At 47.4% G+C, this 26483-nt stretch overlaps 1 protein-coding gene across 11 annotated transcripts in view; it reads left to right on the forward strand.

Annotated features, from left to right (window-relative positions):
- Positions 1 to 26483, forward strand: part of FRMD4A (FERM domain containing 4A) — a 367278-nt gene that overhangs the window by 337649 nt on the left and 3146 nt on the right. For 7 of the 11 annotated variants that reach the window (XM_071734081.1, XM_071734083.1, XM_071734086.1 and 4 more), the window contains 8 exons: positions 8839 to 8972; positions 12214 to 12336; positions 15541 to 15769; positions 16957 to 17013; positions 17500 to 17737; positions 18514 to 18678; positions 20559 to 21418; positions 23807 to 23903. In XM_071734081.1, coding sequence (XP_071590182.1) covers positions 8839 to 8972; positions 12214 to 12336; positions 15541 to 15769; positions 16957 to 17013; positions 17500 to 17737; positions 18514 to 18678; positions 20559 to 21418; positions 23807 to 23903 — 1903 coding nt within the window. Of the gene's footprint in view, positions 1 to 8838; positions 8973 to 12213; positions 12337 to 15540; positions 15770 to 16956; positions 17014 to 17499; positions 17738 to 18513; positions 18679 to 20558; positions 21419 to 23806; positions 23904 to 25649; positions 25722 to 26483 lie in introns of all 11 variants that reach the window. The other 4 variants (XM_071734084.1, XM_071734085.1, XM_071734077.1 and 1 more) reach the window with 1 other exon arrangement.

The following is a 26483-nucleotide window of genomic DNA, read 5'->3' on the forward strand; positions in this document are numbered from 1 at the left end:
TCTGCACAGTTTCTGCCATGATGACCCTTTGGCACCCACCTCATCCCTAGGCAGATACATTCATGAAGAAGCCTCCAGCCAGCAGTGAGAAAGTGGTAAACCAGTGCAGCTCATTAGAGAAACAGAGGGAAATTGGTGAAACAGGGAATTGGTGATGTCCCCCAGTAGTGGTGAGGGAGGGTGGCTGCTTGGCTGGTATCCCAGAGTCAAAAGAGCTGTTCCCTAGCACTTTGTACTAAACTAGTGCTGGGGACCTAGAGGTTTCTTTTTGTGGCTTAGAGCATCTTCCTGTATGAGGAAGACATGATCTGTGAGAGAAATCCAAAAAAAGTTGATACAGAGTAGAGTTAGAGCATGAGAAAAAAAGGACCAGAGAAGGTGGGTCTGTATTTCCTTGATGCTCTTCTGTAAGTCTGATCTGAACAAACTGTATGTAAAACAGTGCTAAATGCCACTCCAGAAGCAAAGCAAGGATAGTTTGCAAAGAGCTTGAAGCTGCTCAGGTGAGAAGCTCTTCAGGAGAGCAAGGTTGCTGATTTCCTTATAGTTAACAGCTACAGTCACTTGAATGCCCTCTATTAAGCATCACATCAAGTTATCAAAACTGATTGTGTTGAGATGTGTAACGCCAGAGAATAAACTTCTCAAGCTTGGCAAGGGAAAAGTCCATCTAAGGAACACACTGAACCCTCACTGGTGCAGCAGATCAGCTTTGCATTCTTTGTGTCTCTTAAACACCACCCTCTCCTGCCCTGAAAATGTCCAGGAAGGGGTTAAAATGTGCAAAGCTTACAATGCTCCAGAGCAGCCTCTTGTTCAATTCCCTACCTTGCCTGCAAACAGAGATGCCTTTCTGCTGCTTAGGTCTTCCTGACTCCTCAGTATACAATCCACCTCTGTGCCTTCCATTGCTCTGGGAGTTGCTGAGCAGCTCCCGGCCTGGTGTCGGGTTGTTGGAGCTCTTTGTTTGTCATTTTTTCCAGCTACTCCTGCTGGAAAGTAAATAGCATTAAGTACCCCAAGGAAGCTCTTAAGGCCTTCCCAAGAACTCAGCCTCCTGGGCACCATTCCCAAGTTTATGAGAACTACTTGGTAGTAATCCTGTTTTCATGTTCATACACTGACTTTTCACCTTCCTGGAAAAAAAAAACCAACAACATGGGACTCTGCTTCTGCTCTCTTACAGGGAGCCAGGTGAAAGCCAGCAGAAATCTGGCCCAGAAAAGCTTCTGTAGGGCCAGGACCTATCAGGGCTACAGGGATGGAAATCCCAAACTGGGAGCTGCCCATTTCTGTGTTTGTTTTTTTGCTGCTTGCTCCAATCCTGTCTGGCTGAGCATGGGATTTGCAGACTAGGCAGAATTTCAGTAGTGACTGGACCTATGCAGAGTTCATTGAGCAAATGAATAATTTCTTCAGGCCTGGATAGGTGGTTCAGTCTACCTGGACACCAGCATAGGGCTGTGTGAACCTTTCTCCAGGTTCCTGGGTTCAGAGCTGCCTTAGGTCCTGCCAGCTATGAGGACAGGGCTCTCCCCAAACTGTTAAGGAGAGCTGTGAGGTTTGCTGCTGCTCTTTGCCTTCCAGCAGCTACAAGGAAGCATAGAGAGAAGATGCCTGCAGAGGAGGATGGATACTAGGGAATCAGAAGCCTTGGATTCTTTCCACACAGTCACTTGCACCCCTCTGCTCCAAGAGCCCCTTCCCTCCAGCCTGGCTGACAGAGGTGACCCAACTCTGTCCCACTGGATGGGAGGGGACATTCTCTGCCTGTCCCACTGGGCACAGGCTTCATCCCAGCCTCTGTTTCCTCCCATTGTGCCAGTGATTATCAGCACACAATCACAACAATGATGGGTTATCTCACTGCCTGCCCACTGGAGAGAATAAGTGCAAATGATTTAGTGGCTGCAGTAGATTTCCAGGCTATAAATACCCTGAGTGACTCAAAACCACAAAGGCAGGACTGAATCTCTATTTGCTCCCACTTCCCTACTGTTCTCAGTCATTTTTTTCCTGGAAGTTACTTGTAGCCATTTCCTCTGTGGATCTCCCTCCTCCTCACTTCAGAGGCTGTCAATGCCATGAGGAGCATGCCAAAGCTGGAATGTCTCCCTTGGGCTTGGAGCAAGGCTGCAAGGAAGTATTTGTTGTTGCTTCCAGCTTTCACACTGTCTGGCCAAGATCCTGCTTGCAGTGTGAGGCAGTCACTGCCCGACATCATTTACAGTCTGAAGGCACAGCAGAGAGGAGATAAGTGTTTAATACTTGGGCAGTGACTTCCCCGTGGTCACAGCATTTCAGGGGCAAACCCTAAGCTCCTTGATGTTTCCAAGACCCTTGATCTCCCTGCCCACAGTCTGTGTCCACTGCAGAGTTGTAAGTTTGATACCTAATGCTCCCAACTCCTTTTCTGACAAGTGCACTCTTAACTTTTGTCCTCATTTTGGCTCTGAAGCCCCCTCTGCCCCCCAGAACAGTGAACTGCTGAAATTTAGCTCAAGGATCTTCTGCTCAGGGTCTCTGAACCATCCCTGGACATGTGGGGCAAGATTTTCCCATGAATAAAAGCAAAGAGAGCAGACATAATTACCATAGAATCATAGAATAATTTGGGTTGGAAGGGACCTCTAAAGGTCATCTAGTCCAACCCCCTGCTGTAAGCAGGAACACCCTCAGGTTGCAGGAACAAAACCCAGATAGCTCTAAGGTGGATTTTTCCTATGGAGCAGCCTGTGCATTAAGAACTCTGCATCACTCCTAGCTACTGAGGAGCCCTGGTATTGCTGGGGTTTTGTTGGACTGAACCCCAGACTGCCTTCTTCATCTCAAAGGAGAGACCACAGTGGAGCACATTTGCTTCATTTAGCTCTGCAGACATCTTTGAGGAGCCTCCAGCCCGCTGAGCCCCATTCCTTCAGCAGTGGTGGAAGTTTCCTGTGTTAGGGACCTGTTTATGTTTGCAAATGCCATGACAGAGCCCAGCCAGCTGGTTCCCTGGCCCCCACTGCTCCATCTGGCAGGGTCTTCTCCCAGCTGGACCATCCTGGTGGGTGTCAGAGTGGATCAGCAGCACCCAAGTGGCCTCCGGCACGGCCAGCGAGCACAGGGGCTCACAAAGACAGTCACCCACAGGATATCTGAGTGCATCCTGTGAGGAGCAGCTCCAGCTGGGCTCCTGCAGGCCCTGGAGGATATCCTATTTGTCTGGCAGAGACACCAGAGATAGCAGCTGTCTGAGGCTGCTGTGCACTGACATCCTGGTGTGGTGAGTCAGCCCGGGCTCTGGCACGGAGCAGGCGTGGGGGGACCTCCATGCAGCCTCCCATGGGCATCTCGACCAAAGGCCACTGAGCCAGAGCCAGCAGCATGAAGAGTATGCCATATTTAGATGTGTTTTTCCTGGAGCAGGAGACTCACAAAATGAGGAAGAGAGGAGGTGCTTGGATGCTCTTAATTCACTGCTGCTCAGACACCTTTTTGAGTCTCCTCTCTCCACACACCAAGCACCAAGCCTTGGCTCACTGTGCTCTTCAACATCTCATCCATCCTCCCTGCTTGTTTTCATGCTTCTCATTTATCCCTTTTCCACACTGGTTCCATTCTGCTACAATAGGTGGAGGAAATAGGGTTGAACAATGAGTCACTGGTAGGGCTTTCCTTTTCAAAACAGTGGCTCACCTTGCTGATCTCATCTCTTTGACAAACAAAACTTGTCTTGGAGCAGGTCCCGTTCCAGGGACCCCTGCAGATCTGCACAGTCACAGCACATTGTCTTGGTCAGTCCTTTGGGGGTGTCACTCACTTGTTTCACATCCCCATCAATATCACCAGGATGGTCTTGACATCAGCAGCATTGGAGGGATCAGAAACCAGAGCATTAGCACTGGTAAAGAAGCTTAACCAGGAGAAGTGAGTTCATGGCACTATATAATCATAGGATAGTCAGTAGAATTTACTTTGAAGGTCAACCCCAATGCAATGAGCAGGGATATCTTCAACTAGATCAAGTTGTTCAGAGCCTTGTCCAACCTGTCTTGGAATGTTTCCAGAGATGAGACAGGGAGAACCATATTCTCCCCCCATTTCACTGCTCACATTCTCCTGAATGTCAGTGGTTGGAGAAATCACCCAGACAGTGTGAGTGAGAAGAAGGGGAGCTGCATATCCACACACTAATAGGGTATTAAGTGGATGTTCAGGTCACCAAGACCTCTGTCCTATCCTGTATACTAAGGAGGAAAGGAAAGGGCATGTGTAATTGCGTTGGCTTTGAAATTAAACCAGCAGTATCAGCTGTAAAACAGCCCAAATTCAGTATGTGCCTGGAGCTTACCAAAAAGAAGGCCCTGTGCTTGCTACCAGGTATGTTTTCACAACCTTTTCTCTTTTAGAGACATCAGATGGTTCTGCAGAAGTGTTTGTTAAAATGCAGACTTTGGTAAATCTTTGCACAGCAAATGGGAAGGAAGCTGAGTGATAATTTTCACAGAAAAGTTCAAAAGCCATACAGTGAAATTACACATTTCAGCAGCATTTCTCCTGTTTATTGCATTAAGAATTACCCCTAATTGGAGGGGATAAAATACCTGAGAAAGTCTCTCAGTCAACCGTTTTTGCTGCAGCAGCAGTCTCTCATGTTAGGAATAATCTTTCAGGACTGATTTTTCTCTGTTGATGATTTCCTTTGCAAGGCACTGGGCAGCCATGACTCAGTGAGCATTGTATTTAATAGGGCTGATTTAAGGTAGTCTTTGCTTGATTGGTTTGGTTTGTGCTGGTCTTTGATTATTTCTTTGGTTATTTTTATGGTCCTTTGATTTGTTCTGACATTTTGGGGTCAATTGCCACTGGATTTAGAAGTGAGTTTGTGGTCACAGCCTCGCTTGAGGCTGGATTAATAGATATTTATAAATAAAGAGCCTCTAATGGAAGCTGTAGGCTCCCCAGCAGTACAAAGCACTGTTCTGTGCTCCTTACAAGCATCTCACATGAGTGTGATTCTCTTGACTGATCAAGTTTCCATTTGCCTTTCACCTGTGAGAACAAGCAGAGAATCCAACCCATAAAAATAATACATCCCCAAAATAGTGCAGCTTTTAAATAAAAAATAACCAGCTCAAACAGAACAGTTGTTGAAGGAAAAACTAAATAAATCCTGTGTTCAGTTCTGGGCCCCTCACTACAAGAAAGACATTGCTGGAGTGAGTTCAGAGAAGGGCAGCCAAGCTGGTGAAGGATCTGGAGAGCAAGAACTGTGAGGAGAGGCTGTGGGAATTGGAAATGTTTAGTCTGGCAAAGAGGATGCTGAGAGGAGACCTTACTGGTCTCTACAACTACCTGAGAGGAGGATGTAGGGAGGTGGGTGCTGGCCTCTTCTGTCTAGTGGATAATTTCTCTAGAGGAAATGGCCTGAAGTTGTACAAGGAGAGGTTTAGACTAGATCTAAGGAAGAATTTCTTTGCTGAGAGATCAGTTACTGTTGGAATGGGCTGTCCAGGGAGGTGATGGAGTTACCATCCCTGGAGGTAGTTAAAAGCCATGTAGGTGAGGCACTTCAGGACATGCTCTAGTGGGTTATACAAATATCAATATATGTATTTTATATGAGGGGGATGTTGACAGTTGGACACAGTGACTGTGTGATAATTCTGTGATTCTGTGAAATAAGTCCTGTGTTATGCCCAAGGTATCATCAGGTATGGCCAAGCTAGAACAAGTCAGCATCACAGGCCGTGAACTATGTGTTCTGTCCCCTGGCCTTTGAACCCTCACTACACTAGAAGAGTCTGTGACACAAAAACACACTTGGAAAAAGTTAATTTGAACTGGTTCATTAGTGCCAAGGAGTGGCTGGTAATCCCATTGCTACTCAGAATGTGTCAGTGTGCTTCCAGATCTCCCCCAAATTCCTTTGCTTTCTGGGAGGGGTGAAAAAGAAAGCTAAACATGTACTCAGTGGACACTGCCACTGACTGCATCAGGAATGAGACCAGTGGGTTTCTCACACAGGAAAAACACAGCTGGAGCAAACACCACAAACTGTCTGTGCCTGGTCTGGGTCTCTACCAGCTCAGCCAGAAGCTGTTCCTTTCCTTCTTGTCAGCACACCCCAAATCAGCACAGGCATCTGGCCAGGGTTTAGGCTATTCGTAAGTTTTCAAATGTTTCAGCATCTATGTTGCTGCTGTGGCAACGCACAGTGCAAAAACTAATAGCTTTTAAAAATAAATCTGAGGCTGGTGTGGAGGTTTGAGAGCAGAGAGAGGAAGGAAAGGGGAAGAACAGTTGAAAGGAAAATGTAGGTCGTTAAAGTTGTCCTGAAAAAAAAAAAAAAAAAAGTTGAAACATCTGCTGGAATCATGAACAACTTTTTACTAGGACTCAGCAGTTTGTTGGCAGTTCAGTGAAGAAATTCAGCAGGTTAACTTTTGCTAATAACTGCTCAGCAGGATTACTGAAGCTGGTGAAGGGCCTGGAGCACAAGTTTTAGGAGGAGCAGCTGAGGGATCTGGGGCTGTTCAGCCTGGAGAAGAGGACACTGAGGGGAGACCTTATCACTCTCTACAACTACCTGAAAGGAGGTTGGAGTGAGGTGGGGCTTGGTCCCTTGTCACAAGGAACCAGCAGTAGAAGGATAAATGGCCCCAGGGTGCACCAGGGGAGGATTAGATTGGATATTAGGAAAAAAAAATTTCACCAGAAGGGTTGTCAGGCCCTGGAACAGGCTGCTCAGGGACATGTCAGGTTAACAGTTGGACTTGTTGATCTTAAAGGTCTTTTCCAACCAAAACAATTCAATGATTCTGTTAAGAACTACTAAATGCTAGAGAAGACTTTCCATGCCAGGGCAAAAGCAAGGCTCCTGAGGAGATCCTGTCAAGTTCTTGCAGCATTGATATGTTTGCAGAGTTGAGTTTTGTTCTTCCGTGAGAGCAAACCCAAATAAAAGGAAGATGACTACTGTAACAAAACAAACATCTTACCATAAAGTTGTCTTCCTTTGATGATGGTCAACCTGGCTGACCTTGAAAGAGCCCTTTTTCCACCTCCTCCACTCCAGGACAGCCCAATAAAATGTTTTACAAAACAGAGTGGTGTTTCACAGAATAAGTGTCAGATGTCTTCTGTATTAGAACTGCAGAAAATATTGGTAGAAAAGATCAGTGAGATTCTTTGCTCCCCCTGGGCCAATGCAGAACTGTTTCATGGCATGGTTTGCATCAATCCTCTTTCAGTTTAACTTTTAACAGTCTGCTGGAATAGTAGCAATGAAAGATGAAGCTGAAAGCATAGATTTCAGTCTTATTTTGCTGCCAAAACAAAGAGTTGTTCCCCAGGTTCCTTCCAGAGCTCTGTGAAATGGCAGCAACATTTTCATCCCTGTTGGGCTGAGTGTCTTCATTGTACACTTGTCCCATCTCACCCCTATCATACAGGTGCACAGAAACACTACAGCAGCATCCTGTTTTATCTGATTCCTGCAGATAACAAAGGTCTGATCTCTCTGTGCTATTGCTCTAGAGGAGGTGTGGAAGTCCCCCAGTACAACTCTGGAACAGCAATTGCCCAGAGGAACTGCTGTGGGGTAGGAGCAGTTGAAAGTTTCCCTTGAAAGCACTGCTGAGACAAGGACTTCTCTGGAGGCACACATCTGCATGGACTAAATGCCCCATAAGAAGTCCTTACAAATCACTGGACACAGTCCAGCCTGTAGATTGTGTCTGGTGCCATTTTAGGTGTGTTACATAATCCCACTGCCAGTCTGAAAGAGTGTAGGGCTGATAGGGTCTCACAGTTGTATATCTGCTACCCCATGGAAGATATCTCAGATCCCACAGATCATCCAGAAGCTTTTGCTGAGGCAACAACAACCTCTGAGCCACAGCAGCCCCATCCATTTAGCCCAGCTCAAGACCCACTATGGAGTTTATTAAAAAGGGATCACGTGGAGACTTTCTTACCCTCACTTACTGTGAGGATGGTGAGACACTGGCACAGACTGTCCAAGGAAGTTGTGTCTTCTCCCTCCCTGGAAGTGTTCAAGGCCAGGTTGGATGGGAGGTGTGAGAGGTGTCCCTGCCCATGGCAGGAGGCTGGAATTAGATGATCTTTAAGGTCCAACCCTAGGCATTCTATGATTCTATGGTTGTGTGATTCTATCTGAGCAACACAGTATGAATTACTGCATGGACTTACTGTAGTGGGAGTTTCAGGGTGATTGCCACTTGAAAATTCAAGCCATTTGGACATTAGTTTAGATATCTTGACCTGTGTTTTCATGAGTGAACAGCTCCTGTCCCAGAAGGGCCTATAAGTTGTTGTTTTGGTGTATTTCATAGGAATCTTGCTAGGTAATTTTGCTCCATTACATTTTTTCATAAAACAGGCAGTGTAAGTGGATTGAATTGTTTAATCCTGGGGTAATTGCAGTTCTTACGAAGTAGGCTGTATTGTCCAATGGTTCTTCCTAGGTTTAATTTCCCAAAAATGCATCTCCAGGGCTGTGTTAACTGTACTGTTTGTTGCCACTGGGAACTTTCATGGCAATTGTATGTCTTTTCTTTTTTTTCCCCAGGATATTTACATGATTAATTTTGCTGGTTTTATTTTTCTGGATAATTATTACGAATGTCTTTATGTGATTCACTGTCCAATGTCTAACTATTAGCATAAACACTAAGATTTTTCAGTAAACAAACACTGGGAAACACCTGCTTCATGTCATAGTTTGATTTCTTTTTGGAAGGGCTGCATCCAGGCTTTGGTAAAATTACGAGTACTCCAGATGTGTGTTCTGCTGTCAGCTGGCCTAGTGAAATCATTGTTTATTGATAGGTTCCCAAGAGTCAGACAGTTCTCAGTCTGCCAAGAAAGACATGCTGGCTGCTCTGAAATCCAGGCAAGAAGCTTTGGAAGAGACGCTGCGCCAGCGCCTGGAAGAGCTGAAGAAGCTGTGTCTCCGAGAAGCGGTAGGCAATGGGAATTTTATCACCAGTAACACTTGGTTGCTTGCATTGCTGTAGGATGCTTGTTGTTTGGGGATGGTGTGGAATCAGGAGATCCCTTCCACAGTCAACTCTTGCTGAGCCCATGGTGCAAAAGCCTCAGGAAGCTCTGGCTGTTTCAGCTCCAGAGTGTGATGTCACGGGACATTTGCCCCCTAAAGAAGGGGACCCCATGTCAGCTGGATACCCAGTTGGCTTGGGAAGTGCTCAGCATCCATGTCTGCTGTTTGGAATTGTGTTTAAGGTGCATTCAGCCATGCTTCTTACTGACTTTGGTGGGAATATGCAGCTAGCTAAATGGCAGAGGAGGGCTATCCTGTGTACTGGAAATCACTTCTCAAATGCTTTTGACTACATTACCAAAAAAAAAAAGCAAAACAATCCACCCAGGGTGATAAGTGTTCTTGTTGGAGCAGGCCTGACCTTAAGTGCTTTTTTTTCTCTCAGCACATTCTTACGTGCAGCACAGGAGATCTCATCTGCTCCATTTAGGCTCCCTTCATCTGGTAAGCCCTGGCATTGAGGAATGGGTAAGAGGAATGTCAGTGCACTGGCAGACCTTGAGAAGAGAAACCAGAGTGGTCATCCCTGTCCATGCTGGACAGCTCAGCAGCTCCTACCCTTCCCAGTCACCTGCCTGTTCATTCTTAAGAGTACACAGGAGATCATCTTAGAGATGTTTGGGGAAATCACAGCCCTGCTGCAGTTGTGTGTGGAGATGAGCAGCAGCACACACACTTGGGTCATTCAGCAGACCACCCTTATTTACCACTCCTGAAAATCTGAATTTAAAAACAAATTGTGATGTGTAGCACAACAGGAAACTGCCTGGAGACAGTGGCACTGAGGTCTTCCAATTGTTGCTTTATATTTGTATCTTGCCTTTGACAAAAATAGGGCAAACAGGTGACTAGTTCAGGTCCCATTTCACTTAGTTTCAGTTATTCTATAATTTTAATACCAACAAGAATAAATTGCAGAAAATAACTTCAAACAAAGTCAGCAGAAATCTCTGCTGCCTCAGTTGCCCTCCTTTACTCCAATGAGCAATCCTTTCCCACCTGCTTAACTTGAGCAAACAGCTTGTGCTGATAAAGGTCACAGAACCAGATCCAGTGGTGTCCATCAAGTACAGAACTAAGATCAACTGCAGGAAGATGTCACACACTCTTTGGGGGCTGATGGACAAGGTCTGGAGGGCACTCCTTGCCCTGCAGAAATCTCCCACCTTAAGCTAACACTGTGACTGCCAATGGGCTAATGCCCTGCAGCAGGCTGAATGCAGGGGAAGATGCCTGTGGCACAGTTGCAGAAGCTCATAGCCCAGAGCCTTGGCTTTAACCAAGCCCCATCTGCAGTGCAGCCTCAGGTTGGCTCAGGTCACTTTGCAGGCATCTGGGATGCAGGCAAAGCTCCTGCTGGGGCATGGAGCCAGTGGTAAGGAGCAATATCCCCTTAATATGATGCAGCAAGGCTGGGCACAGCCCATCTCTCAGCTCCTGAGGAGTGGGTAGAAAGTGTTTGTGCTTTCTGCATGTGATCTGAGAGAGGCAGTTGATGGACACTTGGAATCTGACCCTGTATTGCAACCCCACAGCTCATCCTGCAGTTGGAAGTGTTTCCTCTCAGGCTGCCCTTTGTTCTTTCTGCATCTGCACTGGAATGGCCAAAACAGAAGGAGAAGGCTGCTGACCAGGAGATAAAAAAGGGTTAAAAGCAGGGGCATAATCAAATAAGCATGAACAGAGCAATTCATAACAGTGGCATCAGGTTACTTCAGACCATCACTACTCCAGTTACTTATTAATTTAGATTACATTTCAGGACTGTGCCTGTGAATACTTTTCAGCTTATGGAGGCAGCATGGTAACCCACATTAATTTTGTTCTGCTCCAATCTCTGGCATTTTACAGAAGATTTTCACTCTTTCCCCATTGTGCTGCTTCTTATTAGGGGTCATAAGGAAATTTCCTTGTTTCCCTTGGGAAGGGATGCAGGAATCTGTGTCTTGATGCAGTTCTTAGAGCCACATCTCACTAGAATGAACACTTCCAAAGAAAAGCTGCAATAACCCCACAGGGCTAGAGGCGCAGTGCAGGTTGCCTCTGGCAAAAGGGGGTTGTGAACATCTATGTTGCTGGGAATTGCTTAAAGGAAAAAATTTGAAAAGCCCAGGTCCTTGTTTCCTAGTGACCTGAAAAGAGTAGAATGAAAAACCCCATTAGGGAGCCGGGAAGAGGCCAGGGCAGGCAGGAGCCTGAGCTTCGCACTCCCATTAGGGTCAGCTGCTGTTCTTTGGGATTCAGATGATTTAGGTTACTTTGCCAGCTGGATCCTCTCAAAGCTGGTGCTAAAGAACACAAAAGCCTTTTGTCCCTCACAGGGAGACTTGTGAGCACAAGGAGTGGGGCTGTGCTCTAGCAAGACTCCTGTCTTTTTCTCTAGGCATTTGAATGCCTTCAATTCAGATATGTGTGGCTGTATTGTGTAGTCCAGGGGGAAAAAACACCCACAGCATTGACATCAATACTGGCACTCACTGCTTCCTGTGTTCCAGATATTCCTCAGTTCTGTGGGGTTTACTTCAGATTTTGAGCAAACCTTTGCAAATGACCCCATCAGTCTGACTGAGCATCATCTAGTATTGCTGCCCATGATTTCACTGGGGTTTGGAAGGGGCTCTGATACATGAAGTGTTATCAGACAGGTAATGAGGTACCAGGCACTGCTTTTAGTGACCATTTTCACTGCATTCCTGTCAGACACATCATGAATCAGGTGGGAATGTTTTTCTGTGCAGGTCATGACCTGCTGTTGCCAGTGGGGCTTTCTGACTCAGCAGACCTGCATCCTGTGGGAAGGCTCTGGGATCTGCTCACCCCCTTCTCTGAAGCAGCTCAGCAGATTGAAGCTTTGTGTGTCCATTCAGCCTCAGGCCCCACCTGGGGATGGGCACCACCTACAGACCTACCCTGGCAGGCCACAAAAATCTGCATTCATGCACGGGTTAAAGTTCCCCACTCTCAACGTGAAGTCCTGGGATGAGTTTGCAGGGCTGGGTGCTCTCCTGGGTGTTTATCACCTGGCTGAACTGGATATGGTGGTAACAAATGCATGTCATTTTACAGTCACAGTTCAAGAGTGGTGTTGTGCTTTGCTCTGCTGCAGGATTTCCCAGATCACTAACAGCATTCTCTATTTACAGGAGCTCACAGGAAAACTGCCCCGAGAATACCCCCTAGATCCTGGGGAGGAGCCACCTATTGTAAGGAGAAGAATAGGAACTGCCTTTAAACTGGATGAGCAGAAAATCCTGCCTAAGGGAGAGGTGAGGCTATGCCATTCCCTTCTAACCTCTTGTACCTACTTCAGGTCTCTAAGATGTCCAGTGTGAATTGCATAGGAACCATCAGTCTTACAGCCTTTAAATGACTGCAGTTGGTCTCTTTTTCTTCTTTTTTTTTTTTTTTTTTTTTTTTTTTTAGTATCTATCAGAGCAGGAAGGCAGTGAGAGAGCTGGTGCTCAGTTCAGACTGGGAGTAAAGGTTAAGTTCTCAAAGTTTAGCCCTGGCTTTGCTGGAAGTAACAGAAATAGCCTATGTGATCAACTGGACCATGACAGTCCAAGTGCTCTGGTGACCAAGTAGAGTGATTTATGTGAGGAGGAAGAACATCAGAAGCCCCTTGAGCCACCTGAGCCCACTGCTGTGTCCAGTGCAAGCAGCCTCTTGCCTTCCACTTCAGTAGCAACCTGAATTCAGATCTCCCATAACGGGGAGAAAAGCATCACAGTGATCCATCTTAGCCCCACAACAGCCAGATGAAAGCATTTCTCTCCCCAGTCCTTCAACAAAAGAGCCTTCGTCCCTACCTCTGGGGAGCTGGAATTATGTTTTTTTAAGTGTGCCAGGGAGTGTTTGTTCTCTTCCCTTGCTCCCACAATCTGCTGGGTCAGTGCCCTGAACCGTGGCTGTGAAAACAGGGCCTGCAGCAGCTGTAAGGCGGGACCGGATTCACAGAACAGCCATTGTCTGCAGAGACACATTTGTCTCAAGACACTTGTGTATATTCCAGTCTTGAGTTTCCTTTTTATTTTTCTAAGAGGAGAGACTGAAGCTGGTGTGACTGTGTGGTTTAAGGCTCCATTCAGCCAGGGAATTAACTGTTTGTCATTTTGTTGGCATTTTGCTTCGCCTGAAAAAATAAACAGCTGGAGCTCTTTAGTTTTGTTCTCAATGGAGCCTGGGAGAGGAATTCCAATGAAGTCAAATATTCATGAACTAGCACATTTAATTAAGCTTTTCAAAGGGAAGCACGGCTTAGCTGAGTTACTCCTAAAACCCCTTCAGTCTGTTGGCTGCTCAGTTATAACCTGATCTCCAGCTTCCCCAGATCTTACTGCTACAAGGCAGCTTTTTGGGGCCAGCAGATGAGGAATCTCCTTATTCCAGCAGCAGGGTTATGTGGAAAGAGCATGAAGGTAAAGCAGCTCCTCCCCATTGCAGGCACTCTGCCTTTTGGCATCAGCAATCCAAACATGCTGACTCAGCTTTTCTCTACCTCCCTTTTCATCTGTCAAACTTTAAGACCGTGCTGAAAACCATCAATTTCTGTTCTCAGAGACTGATGTTGAGCTGTGTTTATTTGGCTGCCAGTTTGAGAGAACATTTAGAGAGGCCAACTGTGATTTTCATGCACTTTTCAGCAAGTGCTAACACTAGAAACTTAATTTAAAACAAAAGGTGAAATACCCCCTCAGTCACATAAATCCAGGACTGATATTACCAACTGTGACAAGGACCTGAAGCAAGGCTTTTCCATCTGAAGGCATATGATAGCCTTCATTTTCTGAGGCTTTATTTATATTGGCCTCACTGGAAGAAAATAGGCAGTTATGGCCAGAAGGAAAATTAAATGTTTTTTCTAAGATATACTGAATGACATAGGACTGAATCTGTGAAGGTCTGAATGACAGCTTCCATCAAACTCTCTGTACCTTTAGTAAGAGCTTTGTCAGAGCAAGACCTGCAGGGAAAGGTCCTATTTTTTTTTTTTTTTTTTAATTATTTTTTTTTTTTTTTTTTTTTTTTTTTGTAATCACCTCTGCCTGGTCCATAATTCCTGACTCTGGGAAGGATTTTACCAGAAAGCCATAAACCAAGTTCCAGGACTTAAAACCCTGTGATGTGAAATTCACTTTTAGTAAGTTTGGCACTGATAGAGCTTTCAAAGTCTTCAAAGCAAAAAAATCTGAAAAGGATGGGGGGTGGGTTCAGTCTCCCGTAAAGTGGGGGAAATGGCAATTACAGTTTTACAGCAATGCTGACTCACCACTGACAGCAAAAGGATTTTTTTCAAAGCCAAAAGCCTAGAATAAAAACTTCAGAGAATGACTCCAGTCTGATTAATTCCCACAGCATCAGCTCTTGCAGCATATGCTGCTGCTAAAAAAAGAGAAGGGATTTAAATTTGCACAATGGGTGTCCTGGTTTGACAATGGGGATCTCCATGAATATATGTCTGTCACTGCTTGCAATCTGAACTCCCAACATTCACTAAAAGTAACCAAGCTTGTAATTTTTTCCCTAAGTTGCAAGGTGCCTCGTTCCCCTTTCTAGCAGAGTAACACCAAACTCTCCATCCAGCTGGGGAAGGTAGCCAGGTCTGTTGCAGATCAGCAAGTGTTTGGGGTCCCAGAACACACTGGAGGGCTCTGGATCAGCTTTTGCATTGGCATAAATTGGCTTAAATCCCTTAACTGTGGAGGATAACTACAAATCACTAGGTAGCTTCCAGTTTAAATACTCCTGGTTGTATTTAAAAACTCAGCTGAGCCCCTGCAGTGTCTGATGTTAGAGACACCACTCCTTGTTGGCATACAGAAAGCTTTCTCTTAGGCACTGCTCACTCTGAAATCACTCTCCTGTCTTGTAACTCCAAGAGACAATTTTCTGGTGCAGTCAGCAGCCCATAATTATTTCAGCTCATACTCTCCTCTGGATTTTGACAGCCATACTCCAAGGAGGAAGTAGCCCATCTTTGGCTATTTTATCTCGAAAGCAATTGGTGAGTGCCAAGCAAAATTGTCAAGAAGGTTAAAGCTGTAGAACAGCGCTGATCTCAAGTGGGGTGGAAATATGGAGATAGGGAACAGGGAGCTGGAGCAGGTGGGAAACAGGTGCTGCCCATAAGATGAGTGTCACAGGATGACTTTGTCAGCAGTAGGGCACTGTTGAACACAACCATATTGAACTGCACGAAAAGCCAAACAGCACAGCAGGGATAGGGCTGGAGTACACATGTCTTCTTTTATGGGTCATCTCTTTTGCCAGATGTGCTCCCAGGCACTTGTATGGGCAGATGAAGGTGAGATGGGTATGCTCAGGGAGGCCTCATAATGGAGGGAGCAGCATAATCATGGATGCTTTGCTGATGGAGAGACCCTTGGTTGGAGGCCACTGGCCAGGTTCACGGGGATTCTCCCCAGAGCTGACCTGGCAGAGTTTGATGGTAGCCACTTGCCTTTCCCCAGGAGGCAGAGCTGGAGCGCCTGGAAAGGGAGTTTGCCATTCAGTCCCAGATCACAGAGGCTGCCCGGCGCCTGGCGAGCGACCCAAATGTCAGCAAAAAGCTGAAGAAACAGAGGAAAACATCATACCTGAATGCACTGAAAAAACTGCAGGAGATCGAGAACGCCATCAACGAGTACCGCATCAAATCTGGCAAGAAGCCAACCCAGAGAGCATCACTGATCATAGATGGTAAGTGAGGCTCAGCATTGCTGATGGGGCTGTAGAGGAAAAGGAGCAAGATTCTTGCCTTGAACTCATGGCTTGAGGCACAGATTTCTCCTCCTCCTTCCTCTTCCCTCTTCCCTCTCCTGTCTGGAGGACTCCACGGGTGCTGGCAGCTGGGCTGTCCTCTCGTGCACCAGTGTGCAGTCAAAGGGGTGTCTGGGCTGTGTGCTGTGCCTTAGGGATGTGCTGGTTCACAGCACAAGAACCAGTGGCACACTGTAGGTTATAAGCATGTCAGGAAAGCAGACTGTGACTCCTTTGTTCACCTATAAAATCACTCTGTTAATGTCTTCTCCAGAGTGCTGCTGTACAAATGTAATTAATTTTAGCAGTGGGGTGAGCTCTCTAGCTGAAAAGCATCTGTAAAATCAAAGTGGTAGCAGTGTCATTGCTGTGTTCAAATACTTTCTTTTTTTTTTTATGTAATTCTCAGAGCACTTTATGGTTTACTGGGTTGTTGATTGGTTTTTCATGAAATCCATTAACTTTCTACTGTGGTTCTTTATCCCTTGCTGATCTTGCCCTTTCCCTTTGACTTGCAAAGCTTTTCTCTGTGCTTTTGTAGCAGGAACTGAGATTAGAGCTGCTGTATTTGTGACCTGGGTACCAAGTTGCACCACAGTCAGGGATAACAGCAGCTGGGAGGCGATGGGTGGGGGAGGCAGCTCAAATGTGTGCACACCAAGCATGTGAGAACTGCTGCTGCTGCACAGGATGCTCAGAAAGTGTTTCCCTGAATTACTCAGAAGTGGTACCTAGTGTGGTAGCAACAGGATGATGGTTTTAAGAAGGGAGAGATCAATTTCAAAGTCCTTTGGAGACAGAAATCTCACTAATGGCACTGTGCCATTTTGCACCCTCTGGGGATTTCAGCTCTCAGATGTGACTCAGTCTTAATCCCCATTAATGGAAAAGAGTTAGCAGCTCCTTGAAAGGCAGCCTGCTCCGGAGAGACCTGGCCTGCAGCTCTGCCCTCCCAGACTGAGTGGGCTGAGTCAGTTGTTCATAGGAATCTTCCTGCCTCTGGGCTAATGGAGGAGGAAGACTGGGTGCCTGCTAAAGGCTCAGTGGAAGAAGATCACTGTGCAGTTCAGCACCCAGTCACTGCCATTTTCAGGACCATCTGACCATTTTTATTTTCTTCCCCTCAGAAGGAAACATTGCCAGTGAAGACAGCTCTCTCTCAGATGCCCTTGTTCTCGAGGATGGTATGTTGGCTGCTGTATGTTCTAGAGGGCAGGAGGGAAATGGGGAGGGATGTGTGATCTCCTGGCTGACACTCAAAGTGGAGGAACTGTTGTGTAATAATCGAGCCAAACTTCCCAGTACCAAACCTGCTTGGTTTCCCCTGACTCCACCTTGTAGTCAGACATCATGTCTGGAGCAGTGAGTATTGCTGTGATTACTGGTCTGAATTCTTTCAAAAGACAGTCCCAGAATGCCCCCTTATTTTCTCTTAAGGTTTCAACTGGTTTAATGCATTACACTCTCTTGCTGGACATTCCCTCCAGTTCCCCAGTGGGATTGTCAGCCAGTGCACTGGTGAAAGCTGGGTCTTAAAGTTGCTTCTGAACACAACCAGGGGAAGTGGGCTAAGGAAGGAGGCTCCAGGAGGTGTGGTGGTGTCATCCAGGGTTGTGCTGCCATTGCAGATGTCACACAGCCATCCCCTCTCTCCCTTCTTCTCTTTACAGAGGATTCTCAGGTCACCAGCACAATATCCCCTCTCCAGTCCCCACACAAGGGACTCCCTCCCCGGCCACCCTTGCACAACAGGCCACCTCCTCCACAGTCCCTGGAAGGCCTCCGCCAGATGCATTACCACCGCAACGACTACGACAAATCCCCCATCAAACCCAAGATGTGGAGTGAGTCATCCTTGGATGAACCCTATGAGAAAGTCAAGAAACGTTCCTCACACAGTCATTCCAGGTGAGCCAACAACCTTGAAGAACCCTCACAGAGATATCCTCTGCTTTCAGGAAGTACAGGTGTCAGCCCTTTCAGAATTTGCAGAGCTGTTTCCTACCAAAAAGAGACTTCTAAGTGTTTTGGCCAGTAAGCATGTCATAAAAACAGGCTGCAGCCACATGACTGCTGCTTGTATTTTAAGGGAGGCTCAGGGGAGACTCATCACTCTCTCCAACTTCTTGAAAGGAGGTTGTAGCCAGGTGGGGGTTGGTCTCTTCTCCCATGTAGCTACCAGTAAGACAAGAGGGCATGGACTTAAGCTCTGTCAGGGGAAGTTTAGGTTAGATATTAGGAAAAAATTCTTTGCAGAGAGAGGGTGATCAGGCATTGGAATGGGCTGCCCAGGGAGGTGGTAGATTCTCCATCCCTGGAGGTTTTTAAGAAGAGACTGAATGTGGCACTCAGTGCCATGGTCTGGTAACCACAGTGGTAGTGGATTAAGGGTTGGACTTGATGATCTCAGAGGTCCTTTCCAACCTGGCTGATTCTGTGACCCTGTGAAAGCACATTTAGAAAGAAAGGATGATGGATCATCCAAGGGCTTTGATAAGGCTTGGCCTTGACCTCCAGCTACTGCAGAAGCACGAGCTCTGGGACCCATCTCAGAGCAGCAGATGACCCAACTCCCTCTCACTCTCATGAGTTCACAGGCACATGCCTGAGATCTGGAAAGAGGCTTGGGAGCCCCTTCCCCAAAATTCCTGCCCAGGAACTGAAACAGGGTGTTTGTTCTGCAGCAGCCACAAGAGGTTCCCCAGCACTGGGAGCTGTGCTGAGGCAGGAGGGAGCAGCTCACTGCAGAACAGCCCCATCCGGAGCCTTCCCCACTGGAATTCCCAATCCAGCATGCCCTCCACACCGGACCTACGGGTACGCAGTCCACACTACGTCCACTCCACACGGTAAGTCCTCCCAGCTCCACAAGGGTCTCCCCTTGCTGGAACAGATACTGTCAGCTTTATTCTTCCCCCAGGATATAAATTAATTCCCAGTTCAGGAAAGGACACAGATCAGCCCTATTCAGATCAGAGGCTCAAGTACTGTTGCTACTTGGGAATGTCTCTCGAACTGAAATCCTGAAATTCCTTCAGATAAGTGTGATCCTGCCACTCATCTACCCCTCAAAGTAAAACTTTTCTTCCACTGGAACCTTCCATCTTGGGGGCTGTTAATAGACAGTGCAAACTCCACACCACTTTTAAAAGGTGTGTGGTGCTACTTCTAAGTTCTGCAATAAATTCCCTCACGGATCCAGCTGGAGATAACATGCTGTTTCCTGTCTGATATAAAAAGTTGGGTAGTGTTAATTCTCTGTCATAGATAAAATGTTTGCATGTGTGATCTTATGTGAAGAGGGAGTATAAAGCTGTCTGTCCAAGGACCCAGGTGGCAGTGTAATAAGCCCAGGGCTGACAGAGGAAAGAGCTGAAGTGTGGCAGGGAGGTGATTTGATGTGCGTGGCCCAACGTGACTCCAGTTTGCAGCAAAATTTCTGCAGCTGTTTGGCTTCGTTGCTGTTTTGCTCTTGTGGCAAACCCCATGGACATTTGGAAGCAGAGCCAAGCCAAGGCTGTGTGTCAATAGGTATCCTGCCCTAAGGGGTAGTTCTAACATTATTGAGCTTGACATAAATCAAGAGTCATGCCAGCACATCAGACCCAGGCAGAGCCAATACAAAGCATTAAGGCTCCAGGGTTAAGTTTATTACAAGTTTCTGGCTGCGAGTACCTTTCAAGAGTGCAGTTTTTGTTAACACTGGAGCCAAGCTGCATGAGAAATGTTCCTGGCACAGAGAGAGAAGTGGCCTTGACTGGGTAGGGGCCATCTGGGTGTTTGAAACACCCATAGCTCAGTCTGTGGCTCATTCATGAGCAGTGTGCCGTGGCCTTGGCCATCCATCATGTGGGTGTGTGACTTGTTGTGGGGTGTTCCTGCCTCCTGTATGGCTGGCTGAAGTTCTCTGAACAGCTGAGGTGAATAGAGACCACCCAGACGTTGTCTGGGAATTGAGCCTTATAAACTGGCAATGGAGAGTGGTTGCCTGCAGGCAGGGCTGTCTCCTGCTGATAGTCCTACATGTGCTGCCCATTGCTGGGCCCTAGTAAAACCTAACTGCTTCACAGAGCTGACTGTGGATGACTGACAATGGCCAGTGGAGAGATCACTGCAATGTGGACTGACTGTGAGCAGTCTGTCTCACACCAGGTGGATTATACCTGTGCAGGGCATTCATGGGCCACTTGGAAGGGAATCTCATCACCTTTGAGGCTAAGTTCTCAGGATTTGCAGAGCTGGAGTGAAGTGAACCTGGTAGCACAAGGATGGTGCTGATTCATACAGGTTTGCCATAGGACCACACCAGCAGAATCAGGGCTTGAGGTCCCCAGGTTTTGCTCTTCAGAGTGGGTCTTTCCCAGGGTGAAAAGCCACAGAGGGATCCAGCTGGGCAAGGTTTACATCCCACTTGGTGCTGCAGACTGAATGCTACCACCAAAGGGACAAGAGAGGAACAGGAGTAGGAGCTAATCACCCCAACTCTGCAATGGGGAAGCCCTTAATGACTCCAACTCTGGAATGGGGAAGCCCTTAATCACCCCAGCCCTGCAATGGGGAAGCAGGTTGCTTTGCAGGCAGCAGCCCCAGGCAGTGCTGGAGTGGTCCCAAGTTTTCAGTTCCCTCAGATTCCCTTGCCTATGGAGCTGGCCTTGTGTGCAGCAGAGGATGGGGAGTTCTTTGTCCTCTTGACTTACCAGCTTGGATTTTTTTTCCCTGGTATCTACAGGTCAGTAGACATCAGCCCAACCAGACTGCACAGCTTAGCTCAGCACTTTAGACACCGGAGCTCCAGTTTGGAGTCACAAGGCAAACTCCTTGGCTCAGAAAACGAGACAGGGAGCCCTGATTTCTACACCCCAAGGACTCGTAGCAGTAATGGCTCTGACCCCATGGACGACTGCTCTTCCTGCACCAGCCATTCCAGCTCTGAGCACTACTACCCTGCTCAGATGAACCCCAACTATTCCACCCTGGCAGAGGATTCCCCGTCGAAAGCCAGAGAGCGGCAGAGGCAGAGGCACAAATCTGCAGGCAACCTGGTCTCTTCCAATTCAGGGAGCATGCCCAACCTGGCTGCTAGGAACGGGACAGGGCACCACCGTGTCTACCTGCACAGCCAGAGCCAGCCCTCCTCCCAGTACAGGATCAAAGAGTATCCCCTGTACATTGAGGGCAGCTCCACACCCGTGGTGGTGAGGAGCTTGGAGAACGACCAGGAGGGACACTACAGCGTGAAAGCACAATTCAAAACCTCCAACTCCTACACGGCGGGGGGGATGTTTAAGGAGAACTGGCACGGGGATGAAGTGGACTCCGTCAGGCTCACCCCCTCCCGCTCCCAAATCATAAGGACTCCATCTCTGGGCAGGGAAGGCCACGAGAAAGGCTCTGGTAGGACTGCTGTGTCAGACGAGCTGCGGCTCTGGTACCAGCGGTCCACGGCCTCTCACAAGGAGCACAGCCGCCTCTCGCACACCAGCTCCACCTCCTCAGACAGCAGCTCCCAGTACAGCACATCCTCACAAAGCACCTTTGTGGCACACAGCCGGGTCACGAGAATGCCTCAGATGTGTAAAGCAACATCAGGTGAGAGCTGGGCTCGGGCAAAGGGGTGGGAGGAATGGGGGTTTCACACAGCCCAATTTCGTGCCAGGAGTTACACCCTGGCTGGAGGTCAGTGCCAGACTGCAGCAGGTTATCTGACCTTCAGCTCACCAAGCCTTGTCTGAGACACTCATCAGGGGAGAATGTCTTTCTGTAGAAATCATCACTTGGCATTGATGGGCTCTAACAACCAAAGCCCTGTGGCTAGTTCTATCCTCAGGGTGCAGTGGGTTTTTTTGGTTATGGCACTGGAGGTGGGAAGTAGAGAAATTGCAGGAAGGGTCATTTGTAATCATAGTGAGGAGAGTGATGAAGTAAACAGAGGTCAGCACAGGCTATGAGAATGTGTGTGAAGCACCAAAAGCATGAGAAAGGTTAAGTGAGGAGCATCCCAGCCCCTCTGTGCTCTGTGAAAAGGTTTGAGTGATCACATATTTGTGGATTGCTAGGGTTTGGTTTTCCCATGCTGCTCCAGCAGACCTATGTGCTGATAATAGCCCCAGATTCAGAGTGCATCAGTTTTGCAGTATTATACCTCATTGCCATGCACAGAGCTTTGCACTCCTCTGTGCTGTTAATATTAAATGGTAAGAAAACAGTGAAATTCATTAAGCTGAAGAGGCCACAGTGTGATATGAAACAGCCCAAGGTTAAATATTTACTGGCCATCAGTCACTGCTGGACAAGCCAGTTTGGATAGATCAAGGACTTGGTAAAACCCTGAATCAAGCCCCACATGGACAGGATTGCTGATAATCAAGAGTTTGCACCATGTCCATCCCTACTTGTCCACATGCCTCAGGCTTGGCATGGGAGACACCACTGCTGCAGCCTCACTTGCCACAGGTTCTCAGAGCTTCACTGAGCACCCATGCTGGCCATTGGCCTTCTGACACTCCAGCATCACAGCTGGGCCACGGTGACCACCATGGTGACTCCACTGGGGTTCTGTGCTCTCTGCTGACTCCAGCATGGTGCCAGAGAGGCAAATTAACACCAGGCTCCTTGTGGGTCATTAACAGCTGCCTGAGAAGTGTGTCTGATGCCAGTGCTGGCAGGAGACCCAGATGTGGACACATAATCAAGTAACTGCTGGAACCATCCTGTGTCTCCCTATGAACAACTGGCATTTCTGTTCCACCCAGCAACACAACAAAAGCTTTGCCTTGGTTAGCTTTGGAATCCATACCAGTTCAGTTGGGTCATCTAGAAAGAAAACTGGTGGGGTTGAAGACAGAACACATAAAAACTGCTGTCAGTCAGTCTCTTCCTGCCTCATCTGGGGTTTTTAAATCTAAGTGTGATACCTGGGCAGCAGAGTGTGTTCAGTAACTGCAGCTTGTTGTGGCCAATTGGCAGTGTAGGTTGGTTTTGTGTTCAGAGTCAGCTCCCAGTTAGAGCTGTGGGAGGATACTGACCTCAGGGGCTGCGGGCTCCAAGGAACAGACTAAAATTTATCTTTCCCATCAAGTGTCATTTGGCATCAGCTAAAGAATTTGACAACACAGAAGGAAATGCCAGGTAAAAATATCCATCATTTTAGCTGATTAGCCCTGGCCAATAGGTCTGGTGGACTTCACACTGGCCTTCAAAGGGGATTATACTTTTAGGCAAATATTAAAGTTGGAGGGTCAGCTCTGTATGGACCTGTGGAGGAGGAAAGATTAATAAGGTGGATTTCTTTGCTAGACCTTCACCAGGGAAACTCCCCCAGGAACCACTGCCAATGGTACATTTTTAGTTCACCTTGCTCCAGTCCTCACTGCAGTAAGATCAGCTTTCCTCTGGTCCCAGAGTAGTCAGCAAAGCCCAACTTCAGTTCAATACAGATTCTCAGTGAAAGGCAGCTGTAGCTTTTGAAATCTTCAGAGCTGTCTTCCTCCTTTGCACATGAAGCAATGGACTTGTCCAGCCTCTTGCCAGTGCCAGCTTTGGCTCTAGGGGAGACAAAGCATTTCCCACCCCCCCTAGAAGCAGGAGGCTGAGCCTGACAGGCTGGGCTCCTCCAGTTCAGGTCCTGTGGAGATGTGCAAGTGAGGCCAGGCAGCAGCAAAATCAACTCTCTTCCACAGTGGAAGAGTTGTTGGTGTTAGCCAGGCAGGGCTCAGCAGAGTCCAGGTTGTTGGATTCAGCTGAAACACAACATTCCTGCAGAGCTGAGGACAGACCCAGCCCGTGACACCCAGCAGTGTCAGCACCAGCCTGGCTGCACCCATCACATACGGGCATGGCCATCCAGGAACAGGATGAGCTCTGAGTCCCAACAGGACATGCTGCTGCTGGTCTGACCAGCTGATACTTCTGAACCACCCTGACCCTTGTGCCCTCACCTCACCGTTTGTTTTTCTCCACCCTGTGGTTGTTTTTCAGCTGCCTTACCTCACAACCAGAGGAGTTCAACACCGTCAAGCGAACTGGCAGCCACTCCGCCGGGCAGTCCCCACCACATTCTCACGTGGCAGACTGGGTGAGTGCCTGGGGGACTGGGTTAGAAAATTCACCTTGCTCAGTGCTGGTGAGAAAAACCTCCCCACACACCAGCAAAGGGAGAACACAGGTGTGGGGAACATTTTGCAGGTTCTTCATAGCCTACACCCACGCAGAACGTCCCCAGCCTCCTACTAGTGCTCCTGTAGCAGTGGAGCTCTAGTTGAGGCTAACCAAGATGCAGCAGTGCCATCTGTGCCCAGCAGCTCTGCTCCAGGGAGTGCTGGATCCACAGTGAAAGCAGCCTTGCAGGTTCTTCCAGCTCAGAGAGTCCCCTTCCTCCTACTTCCCATATGTTGAAATAGCTCACATGTTTTTTTATAAACCATCATGCTGGATGGCCAGACCAAGGAGACCTTTGCTGTAGAGGTGAGGTTAGGTGTCTACCATATTTGTGTGTGTAGCAGCCACATTCTTCTGTTAGGTTTTCCCTAGCAGTGTGTTTTAATGACTATTAAGTGCATCTTTTTTCAGCTACCAATAATTCTGTAGCTACCAAAGCATGAGTCATTACATGCAGGTAGCCATTACTCATGTGGATATAGTAACTGGGTTCTTTGGCACCTCTTTGTGAGGCAGGGAGTTCAAGGAGTAAACAAAAAGCCTTTTGCAAGCTACCCTGGGTATTCTCTAGAAATCTCATGTCATTCTGTCCTATTGCATGAAATAGAGATAATTTTCAGACCCCCATCTTAACTCAGCATGTCCTGGATTTTTTTCTTCTAAACTGAGTTTGGGAGATCAACTGGGAAGTTTCAAACTACAGCCCTCACAATACCATAGAATAGGAAAACAGATATGATCCCCTGAGTTGTGAATTGGGACCAGTAACTTCAGAAATATTTCACTGTGTGGCCACTGGAAAATCCCATGCTCTTTAATTCCTTCTGGTCACCTATGACCAAGTTTGACCTCTGGATTTACTCAGCACCATTCCTGACTGAGCTTTAAAAAGGAGATGAGTAAAAACATAACCACAAGCCCCTTAGGCCAACTTGGGATTTTAAATTCACACATTTGACATCCAGCCTCACATGTTCTTTGCATGAACTTCCAGCTTTAGAACAGTTAAATTCTCCTGGTCCCATTTCACAAAAAGTCAAGGGATCACAAGAGAGGCAAATGGCAGCTATCTTTACTGTGCACTGAAATTTCCACTATTAAGAGTCTGAGTCTAGACACAAGCCTTGGTCTCAGTATCAATCCCAATCCTAATTCCTCTAAATATCTCCATGATGAGCAGAAGTAAACCTGAAGCAGCCAGCTGAGAAATCTGTTTGGAAAAATCCCAACTTTTCTCATTTTTCCATTCAAGAAAACTCCTGCTCCCTCTCTTTAATAGCAAAAATCCACCAAGCCAAATTTTCAGCTGGTGCAAGTGGAGTTCTCAAGATGTAAGTCCTGCACCAACAACCAGTGCAAAAAGAATTGGAGACAAATCAGAACTTGTTTGGTGCCTGAGCAAAACACAATAGGAGCAGATAAAGTTTGCCATTAGATGCACAGCACACACCCTCTCTTCAGTAGCAGGCTGTGGCCTCCCAGCACAACACAGGAGGTTGCCAGTTCTCCCCAACATGTTTTTGTGTCACTAACTTTTTCCAAAGGTGATTCATCAACTTGTTTCCCCACTGGATTAATAAGCTCGTAACAATGTCTGTGTCACTTCTTTTCTTTAACATTTCCTCTCTCCTCTTCCCTCCTTTTTTTGCTCTCCTTTGTTCAGAGAAGCAACAGACAACTCACCCACTATGGATGAGTCTCAGTCTCCAACCCACCAAAGTACTGATGAATAGAGGTATAGTAAGGGAACCTTTTGTTCTTTCTTCCTTCTGCCTTACACTCGGTGACCACAGCGCGAATAACCGGCACCCCGCTGTCCCAGAGGAGCAGCCCCCCTTTTCATTCCCTGCCTCTTTGGCAACCTTCAGCTTTTGGAAGAACAACTTGAAAGCATCTTGAAGCCCTCTCTGTGCCTTTTCAGCAAGTTTGTGGCTGTGGGGCTTTCCCCTGTGAAAGGGGACCTGGGGGCCGGCCTGCTCTGCGTTTAGTCAGAGGTTGAACAGGCACAGAGAGCAGGTGGTGGTGACAAATTTGTGGCTGGGGACATTTCAAAGCAGCACAACCAAAGTGCTGTGGGGGGAGTCTGGGAGCAGCATGGCAGGGAGGTGAACCTGAAAAATGGGGAATTTGGGAGACCTGGACTGTGCTTCCAGCAGTGCTTCAGCCCTGGCACTGAGCACCCCTTTCTCCTGCCCTACCGCGGGGCAGAGCTGTGAAGCAGAGGCTGGGAGCAGCAGCACTGAGGTTTCATGGAGTGAGGAGCAATCCTGGCCCTGTTCCTGTGGGAAGACAGAGGGGGAGGGGTGGTGGGAACAAAAGAAACCCTCAGAGTATTTCTATTTTAATTAAACTGCTGTCACATCTGACACTTATTTGAATCTACAACCATTCACAGCTGGCATCTGTCAAGTATTTCAAGCCCAGCTTTCTAGAGATAACCCATAAACCTCTGTACTCCAGCACAGAGCTGGAAAACAAAAAGCTCTTTAACATGCAG

Source organism: Heliangelus exortis, chromosome 1 (genome assembly GCF_036169615.1).
Source record: "Heliangelus exortis chromosome 1, bHelExo1.hap1, whole genome shotgun sequence".
In the NCBI taxonomy this organism is placed as follows: domain Eukaryota; kingdom Metazoa; phylum Chordata; class Aves; order Apodiformes; family Trochilidae; genus Heliangelus; species Heliangelus exortis.